At 65.4% G+C, this 9,013-nt stretch overlaps 1 protein-coding gene across 1 annotated transcript; it reads right to left on the reverse strand.

The window, feature by feature from the left end:
• Positions 1-1,052: 1,052 nt before the first annotated feature.
• On the reverse strand, positions 1,053-8,254 carry SSH3 (slingshot protein phosphatase 3). Its single transcript, XM_012520878.4, has 14 exons — positions 8,030-8,254; positions 7,539-7,576; positions 6,709-6,943; positions 5,668-5,786; positions 5,517-5,588; positions 5,198-5,263; positions 4,917-5,105; positions 4,750-4,843; positions 4,408-4,536; positions 4,260-4,306; positions 3,908-4,054; positions 3,519-3,719; positions 3,148-3,421; positions 1,053-1,944 (listed from the first exon to the last, which is right to left on the reverse strand). The coding sequence occupies exons 1-14, from the start codon at positions 8,093-8,095 to the stop codon at positions 1,651-1,653; spliced, it is 1,971 nt and encodes a 656-aa protein (XP_012376332.1). The 5' UTR covers positions 8,096-8,254; the 3' UTR covers positions 1,053-1,650.
• Between the last annotated feature and the right edge of the window lie 759 nt (positions 8,255-9,013).

Below are 9,013 nucleotides of genomic sequence, written 5' to 3' on the forward strand. Positions count from 1 at the left end.
AAGAGCCGCCCAGCACAAAAAAAGCACAGCCTGCCCAGGAGTGGTGCTACACGCAAGACGAGCTGACGCAGCAAGATGACACAACAAAAAAAGACAGATTCCCAGTGCCACTGACAAGAATGCAAGCGGACACAGAAGACATAGAGCAGACAATAGCGGGGGATGGGGTGGAGGAAGGGGAGAGAAAAAAAAAAAAGAACCCCTGAGGAGGAGGCTGAACTCCAGCAGGGTGTGTGGAGGCTGTAATTCTAGTAGATGGCAAAGAGGGAGGGGCACGTAGGGATTTCCCAGTCTAATCCTTTGCTTTATAGAAAGAAACAGTCTCAAGGTGCAGTAACTTGTAAGTGGTAAAGCCGGGGCGAGTCTCCTGCCCGCCCCCCTGTCACTGCTGGGAGTCACAGCAGGGCTTGGTGAGGGATTGTCTTAGAATTGCAAGAGGCCTCAATGAGAATGTTTGAGAGGGAGTTGTCCAGCCCCACCCTCCAAACCAGAGTAGCTGCCACAGGGCAGAAAGTACCATCTGGAGAAGAGGGGAAGGAAGTACTGAAGATGGGACCACTTGCTCTTGAACACTGAAATGGGGCAGAAGGGGCTCCGGGGCAGAAGGGGCCCGCTGGTGGGGGCCCTTCCTCCCTGCCGGGACGGGCTGGCCTGGAAGCAGGAGGGAGGTGATTTCAGGACTCAAAGGGTGCCCGAGAACTAGCATCGGGTGGGCGTCCCAGACAAGCGTGAGCTGCCGGAGCAGGCTCGGTCCTGCCCACACCGGCAGCGCAGCTTCTGCTTCCCCACAGAGCCAGACGCCTGCCGGCGGGCAGGGACCCGCTCCGGGCCGGCCTGCCCGAGGGGCGTGGGCAGCGGACATTTACGCCGGCCTCCCCTCTTCTCACCCCCATTCTCCCGCCTCCCACAAACCACTTCCCAAAACAGGTCTGTCACGAGCCACCGGGAATTTCTGAGGCAACTGAGGAGGTAATGAAAGGCCAACTCCTCGTGCCACCAGGTAAGGCTCTGACTGATGGCGAGATGGCGCTGTAATAAAATTGAAAACAACATAGTATGAAAATGTTTTTATTTCTAAGTACAAAGCCAGATACTTTCAAGACTATGAAAAATTGGCCAGAGGCGGTGAAGGACAAAAAGACTCTTTGGCCTGGTGCCGTGCCCCAGGGCAGTGCTGTGGGGGGACCGAAGGCACCAGCAAAAAACTTGGTTCAGCTGTGAGGTGTGCAAAGGGCGCTTCCCTGCCAGCCCCACAGAGGGGCCCGGCCCTCGGCCTTCCTGGCCTGGGGACTGACCCCTGGTGTGACAGCCTTTGGGGCAGAGGGGACGGGGGTGGGGAGGGAGGCAAGGGCCATTCTGTACTGGCAAACTCTGCTTTTATTCCCATGGCTGCAGGTGAATGTTTTAGGGCAGGAAGTGAGAGAAACTAGGGTGCTGTTGCCCCCGAAGGCACCGTCAGGCTTTCTAGCACATCCCCTACTACAGAGGAAGTCTCGAGCCCTTGGACAGGTGGACGTGGGTCTGGGGACTCCAGGGGAAGAACTAAGAGACAAGGGTGCAGGCGGGGAGGAGTGAGGAGGGTTCCTCCGAGGAGCTGTGCTTCAGCGGCCTCCATTTAGTGTCTAGGGGGGGTGTGGGCGTGGGGGGGGCTCAGGCCCCACCCTCCTCTCCGCTGCCATCCAAGCTGGCCTGCCTGACTAGCTTCCGGAACCTGGGTGTGGAGGAACAGCTGGCCTCTCCCGGGTCCTGCTCCTGCCCCTGCTCCTGGAAGACCTGGGTCCGGCTGGCCACCAGAGCGGCGCTGTGGAGGGCGACCACAGACTGGCGGGACTTGAGGGCAGGCCAGGGCCCCTTGCGGGCCCGCCGGCCCCCCCTGGCCCTGGGGAGCTGCGGGCAGGGCTGCGGAGGAGGCTCTTCATCCGAAGACTCGCTTGGGGAGAAAACCTGGGCAGCGAGAGCACAGGGAGGAAGAGTCACAGGAAGTCTTCCGGGCAGGGCTAGCTGCTGGCCTGCCTGGCCTCCCTGAGCACAGAGCCTGGCAGGGGACAGGTGCCAAGTGTGTGTCCGTTGGCGAGTGCAGAGACGCTGAGCGGCTCGTGGGTCACGCTGCCCCAGAGGAAAGACAGTACCCAGCCACACTGCCCCTGCGCTCTGGCCCTCCCCTGCCGGCAGCTTCCTTCCAGCCCCCAGAAGCCCTCCTTAGCTCTCCCCTGCACCTGCCACTTCCTTGAGGCCCTCTCCTCCTCCTGCTGCTCCTCGGCCTTGGAACAGACAGGTGGCCACAGAGGACCCTTCTGGGGGCTGCGCCCTGGCCTGGGCTGCATGTAGACGTGTGTCTGGGGGCCAAGTGAGGACGCCTGCCTTTGGAAACATCCACACCCCACCCGTCCCACCACCGATTCCTCCCTGGCCTCCACGCCCCCTCCTCCAGGAAGCCACCTCCCAGTGTTGCTGTCCTCCCTGAGCTCTCCTCCCCCACGGTCAGCCCTCTTGGCCTCGGGTCACGCCTGCAGTCCTCTGAGGGCCCATCCTCGCGCCCCGCAGCACTGGTTTTTCTTTTTCTCTTGCTTCTTGTGGCCCCAGCACTTAGAGAGGTGCTTGCTCAGGAAAGACCTCGGCTTGGTGAGGCTGCGATCCCTCTGCACCCTGTCCTTTGACAATGACCGTCAGATTTTGGAGGGGCTTCAGAGCTCATCATACCCACCCCCAGCTAGGAAAGGAATCACCAGGCGGCTCGGACCCTTGGCCAGCTCAGCCTTCGTCTGCCCGCAGCCTCCACCCCAGGGCCAGCTCTGCCGAGGGGACCCCTCAGAATAGGTGCTGCCTCTCCCCCAGGACCCCAGGACTTCTCTTCAGCCCTGAGACGCTGAGCTGGCCCACCCTCATGGAGAGAGCGCACGACATGCACAGGCTGTGGTCCCTGTCCCGGGGACAAAATGGGGTGGGCTTGCTGGCTGGTGCTGAGAGGTGCGGGGTGGAAAGTATGGAGGGGGCGAGGACCAGCCCCCCCCGCCCCGTCCCGTGGCCCTGACCTCTCTGAGACCATGCAGTCAAGTACCGCCCCGCCGCCGGCCCACTCCTCCCTCGGGCCCCCACCTCATCCACCACCCCAGACCCAGACCAGGCTCCTTCCCGCCCTTGCCTCACCTCTGGCAAGTCGCCGGCCCCGGGGGTGCTTTCCGGCTCCGAGGAGGCCTCCAGGAGACTGATGGACCTCATGACCCCACGCAGGTTGATCCGGGGCCGGGGCCCAGGCTCTTCATTTGGGGCCGCCTGGCCCTGCTCCAGCCCCAGAACCTTCACCTCCCCGCTGCCCCCAGGTTCCGGCTGCGGAGGCGGCAATGGCGTGGAGACTTCCGGGGCCAGGGGCTCCTCTGGGGAGACCCCACCCGCTTTCTGTTCCCAGACGTGGCTCTGGCGGCTGTGAGGAGGGGGCCTGGCGTCAGCTCCGCACGCCACCCGCAGCTCCCCCGCCCGCAGCTCCCCTGCCCGCACGTGCGCCCCCGACTCCCTGTCACCTGGCAGTCAGGATGCCCTGGTAGGTCTGCAGCTGGCGCAGGAAGCCGGGGTTGGGGCGGGCGATGGGCCGCAGCTCCTGCACGTGGCGCAGAGCCTGCTCCAGGGTCCAGCCGTACTGCTTCATGGCGTAGGCCGCCACCGTGGCCGCCGAGCGGCTGACGCCCATCTTGCAGTGGACCAGCACCCGGCTGCCCTGGACTCTGCGGAGGCGGGACCGGTCGGCTGGCCCCCTCCACCCGCCCCTTGCTGTGAGGGGCCCGCAGGGTGGAGGGAGCACAGGGCGGGCGCAAGGAAGGGCCCGAAGAGGGAACAGAGCTGACGACAGAGTGGGCGGGAAAGGACCCTGGGGACCTCCTGGAGCCGGGGTGGGCGGCGGGGTGGCGCTGACCTGGCCGCCTCGATGAAGAGGTGCGTCTCCTTCCAGTGGGGCAGCAGCTGGGCCGACTCCTCGTCCCAGAGGCGCACGTTGTGGTATGTGAAGCACTCGGGGTAGAAGTTGTCGATCTCCCGGGCCATGTTCAAGATGTGGCTGACCCTGTGCCCGAGGGACAAGGCCAGGCTGACGGGCCCCGCGCCGGCAGACCCGGGCTGTCCTGCTCAGGCCACGGTTAAGGGGGCAGGAGGACGGAACCAGCTGACCAACGACTGTGCGACCAGGGGCCAACACCTGACCTCACTGCGCTGGGGGGAAGGGTCGAGAAGGGGGGTGACAGAGGGCGGGCCACCCCGAGGGCCCCCACCTGTTTCTCTGCAGCTCCTCCCGGTTGGCTGCATTCCACTCCGAGCCCTGGGAGAGAGGGAGAGACGCTTCCTTCTTCCCTGCCCCTGACCACTGCCTCCCGCCCCGCACCCGAGCCTCCCCTCCTCCCCACCCAGCCGCCAGCTCACCAGGTAGAGGTGGGGGAAGATGCGGGAAGCCCGGTCTTGCTGGGCCATGAGCAGCAGCATCTGGTTGTCGATGAATTCGCGGTACTGCTGCAGAGGACACCCCAGGCGCACCTCCAGGGCCTGGCGGATCTGCCGGCAGCAGGGGTGGGGAGGAGGGCGCTGGGGCGGCTCTCCAGGCTCCTGGCTCCCACCTTCCCCTCTAGAGAAAGGACCCGGGGCCAGGGCGCTGGGCAGTGGAGCAGGACAAGGAGGGAGGTAGGGAGGGCTCCAGGGAGGGGGGAGCCCAGGTCTGAGTGAGAGGGACCCTGTCGGGCCCTCCCCAGCCCTCGGCACCCTGCCCACCTCTTTGGAGGTGACGCTCTCCAGGTCGCTGGTGTCCAGCACCTCCCACAGCTCGGCCCGGATCGCCTGCTCCATCTGCTCCTGCTCTGGGGGCCTGGTGGTAGAGTGGGTCAGCCCAGGGCCCCTGCCTGCCCCCTCCCCCACCCTCTGCTCCCCCCCGCACTGACCGGCCGGGCTCGGCACTGGGAGGCCGCAGGGACTCCAGGTCGGCCATGGCCGTCCACTCGTTGAGGCAGCTCTGGTCGGAGCTCACGCTCTCCTGGTAGTGGCCGGCCCAGGAGAGGGCGCTGCCCCCGGGCACGAGGCCACTGCCGAGCGCCGCCTCACATGCCTGGTGCAAGACCTGGAGCGTGGCCCTGGGGACGGAGGAGAGGCTGGGCCCCGTGCCTCCCTGCCGCCCCTGCCCTGCAGCCCCCTCCCTGGAAGACAGGCCGTCCCCAGCCCTTACCACATGGTCTGGATCGAGATGGGCTTGAAGATGTGACTCCGCCCACCGGACGTGACACTGAAGCCCCTGCAGGAGACCACGGGGGCACCGTGCGAGGCTGATCCTTAGAATAACCTACCTAGCATCTGAGCCTCAAACTAATCCCCACCTGCCAGATGTGAGGCCCAGAGAAGTTAGAGGAACTCCCCAGGATCACAGAGCAAATTGGAGGGGGTGCCTAGAGTTCTGCTGCTGCCCCCCAGCCCCCAGGGCCCTTGTCACACGTGGCACGCCCCTGGCCCCTCCGCTCCCTTGCCCTCCTCCAGTTGCCTCCTCTTACCCGTCTCCATCTAGGTACACCTGGGTGTCACTCCAGAGGGGTAAGACCAAGCCCAGGGTGCAGCTGGGGGAGCTGGCAAGGGACAGAGGGAAAGCCATTGTTCCCCAGCATGTCAGTTGCCTGTCCCCTCCCTCCCTCCCCTTGCTCTCACCTGCCGTCAGGGAAGTCCACCCCCAGGAGGACGGTCTCATCCTGGCTCAGGCATTCTCTTGTGGAAACAACCAGCAGGTAGCGGAGCCGGGGGGCCCGGGCTGCCTCCAGCTGGGCTGCCTAAGGAAGATGGGAAGGGGGAGCCACAGGCACCTGGGGTCACAGGGACCTGGGGGACCCTGCCACCCCACCTGGACACACACCCAAGCCTAGAACTGACATTTTCTCCTGCAGCCCAACTCCCCAGATCCTCGAGCATGTAATCCAGTGGTTTCCAACTTTTGGATTTCATGGTCCACCAGAATGTACAATTGTTATTTTTAAAGGGGGAGTGTGTGGAAAATAACGGGAGAGTGACCCTGCCATCGCCTGCCCATTTCTTCTTTTTGCCTAGCAAGGAGGTTAGAAAACAACACTTGCCATCACCACCATTTCATTAAAGAATGTTTTGTCACCCATGAAAGATTGAGGACATAATCTTAAAAGACGATGCTCCCATGGAATAAATTCACTTTAAAACACACGCACTCCATCTTGTTTTTCATTTTGTCGGACAGTGAGATGTCTGCACAGCCCCCTGGGAACCACTGAGCTGGTCCTGGCGCCCTCCCCTGGACTCCCACCCCTCTGTGGGTGCCAGAGTCTTGCCTCCCTCCCTCTGCCGGGGCCCCTCCAGCACGCCAGCCCCCAGTGGGTGCTCAAGAGGCCTCCCAGAGCCCTGGTCCGTTTACCGACAACACATCATCAGAGAGGGCTTCCACTGCTCGAACAGAAATCTGCCTTGTGTCACCTCCAACTCTTGGACCCAACTTGGCTCTGTGGGCTCACAGGGGACAAGCGTCCCTTGTTCTTTTCCAGCCCTCCAAAGACCTCAGGACATGGCCTTGCCCCATTACAAAGTGTCTAGCTGCAACAGCAAGGTAGACCCAAAGCGCCCCAGGGTGGCCCTGACCTCATACCATTCTACCCTTCTCCGGAGACACACACGCTCCCCTCTACCGGGACCGCTCAGGCTGCTGGAGGGGCGGGGAGGGGTCCTCACCAGGCGGATATCGTCCTGGGGCCTCAGCAGCTCCACCATGAGGCGCAGGCGCCGCCTCTGCTCCAGCTCCTGGGCGCTCTGGGCTCCACACCCTTCTGCCTGGTCCCCGGGGGGCTGCTCCTCTCCGGGAGGCGCCTCCACGGGCTCCGGGATGGCCTCGGCCGCATCTCCACTGTCACTGTCCCCTCCGTCCTGCAGTCCCAGGACAGCCCCACGGAGTACAGCAAAGCTCTGCCTGGCAGAGTGGTGGGGGAGCAGCGGTTCTCAAACTTGAGGGTGGCAGAACCCCCCCGAGTGTTTTAAAACAGGCCGTGGGACCCCAGCTCCCGAGAGCCGAAAGTCTGAGAACTGGCATTTCCAACCAGTTCTCTGGTGATGCCGCACCCCACTTTGAGAACCACTGCCTTCGAGACCCTCAAAGTCTGCAGCCCAGCTACTCTTGCCCGCCTAAGGGAGGGGGCTGCAGCTCCGCTTCCCTTCCCTCCCCACTCAGAGGACGCGCACACTCGCCAGGGGCCCCGGCAGGAGTCCTCAGATCAAGTCCTGCCATCCTGACCTCTGGCCGGTGTCGCTGACCTGAGCCAGGGCCCCGGGGCTGGTGGGTGGAGCCCACCTGACCAGGGGCAAGGTGAAAGCAAACGCGGCTGGTTCTGCTGCGAGCAGCCCAGGCCAGCCGGGGGCCTGCGGGGAACCCTGGCCCACACACTCAGCAGCCGGCTATGCCAGCGAGTCCTCCAGGGCGCCTTCCGGCTCTGCCACCAGGAGCCCACGAGGGCAATGGGCAGGCCTGGGGGCTGCCTGGAGGAGCCCGCGCGGGGGTGGGGGCTCACCGTCGCTGAAGCCGGCTTCTGCGCTGGGTTGCCGGGTCCTGCCGAGAAAGCAGGGGAGCCCGGAGAAGTGAGGGGGCCGGAGGGACACTCTTCTCCCTTCCCCTCTCTCCAGGCTGCTGGCTGCTGGGGGCGCACCCCCCCGGGATCGCCCCGCTCTCCCCAGAGGCGGGAGGCGGGGCTCCCCAGCACAGCCCACTGGCCTCTTCCCTCCCCAGTCCACTCCCCAGCTGGAGGCGCTGGCGGAGTCCCGTCCAGACCCAGAGGAGTGGCCTGGCTCGGCCCAGGGACTCCCCGGGCTGGGCTGGTGCTCGGGGCTCCGGGTCTTGCCTTGACCTCAGGACCCCCTAACCCCTGCGGGCTGGGACCCGGGGTCTCCCTCTACACCGCCCCCCCCCCAGGCTGTGGGGGGGCTGCCCGAGCGCAGGACGTGCTCCCCCGGGTCCGCCCCGCAGCCAAGTGCGTGGGCAGCACCTCAGCAGCGCCCGACTCACCGTGGGCCCCGCGGGCGTGGAGTGGCCGCTGGCGGGGGGCGAGCGGCTCACCGTGACCAGAGCCATGGGGCCCGGCCGGGGGCACCTGGGTGGCTCCGGGCACGGCTCCCTCCCCCAGCCCGAAGACAGCCTCTGCCCCGCAGGACTAGGAAGGAGAGCCCGCAGCCAGCAGGGCCTGGCACCTCCTCGGCGGCCGCCCTTAAAGGGCCAGACGCCCGCCCGGCCGGGCCGCGGAGCCGCCCGAGGGGCCGACGCCCCTCCCTTCCCGACTCCTCCGCGGCCGCCGGCCTCGCCCCCGCCCCACCTCCACGCCGGGGGCGGGGCCTGGGCGGGGCGCAGGTGCCCGGCCTTCCGGGAGAGGCGGGGCCAGAGGGGCTGGCGGCGGGTCGAGTCCGTTCCGGGGGCTCGCTCCCCGCTCCCGGGAAGGGCCCTGCCCGGCCCAGCCAGGTCCCGAGCTCGGCTTTCTGCCTCAACTGTTCTGTTGGGGGCGGGGATGGACCCCAGAGAGGCAGACCCTGCAAACTAAAGGACTTCGAGGGATCAGGCACCGCGGACTTTAAGTCTGCTGGGCCCCCACCCAAACCAGTTCTCGCAGGCCGCCCGCGTCCCCACACCTTGCACTTCCCCACCCTTGCACTTCCCCACCCTTGCACTTCCCCACGCCTTGCACTTCCCCACCCTTGCACTCTGCGCTGATCAAAGCTTCAGGGGAGATCAGGTTGGGATTTGGGACTAATCAACGAAGCTCACAGGGGATTGGGGGGCGGGGCGGGGCTGAGCCCCGTTTTACATCTACAGCAGAGGGAAGGGACTTGCCCAGTCACTGTGACAGACCATCCTGGAGCTGGGGCAGGAAGCTGGGGCCCAGCCCTCCCCCTCCCCAGCAGGAACCCGGGGAGGAGCTGGGGCAAGGCTGGGGGTTGGGGTCCCAGGAGCCCCTCCTCCAGAAGGCTCAGGCCCTGGGTGTTGGGTGGGTGGTAGTCT

The sequence above is a fragment of the Dasypus novemcinctus genome, chromosome 10 (assembly GCF_030445035.2).
Source record: "Dasypus novemcinctus isolate mDasNov1 chromosome 10, mDasNov1.1.hap2, whole genome shotgun sequence".
Classification (NCBI taxonomy): domain Eukaryota; kingdom Metazoa; phylum Chordata; class Mammalia; order Cingulata; family Dasypodidae; genus Dasypus; species Dasypus novemcinctus.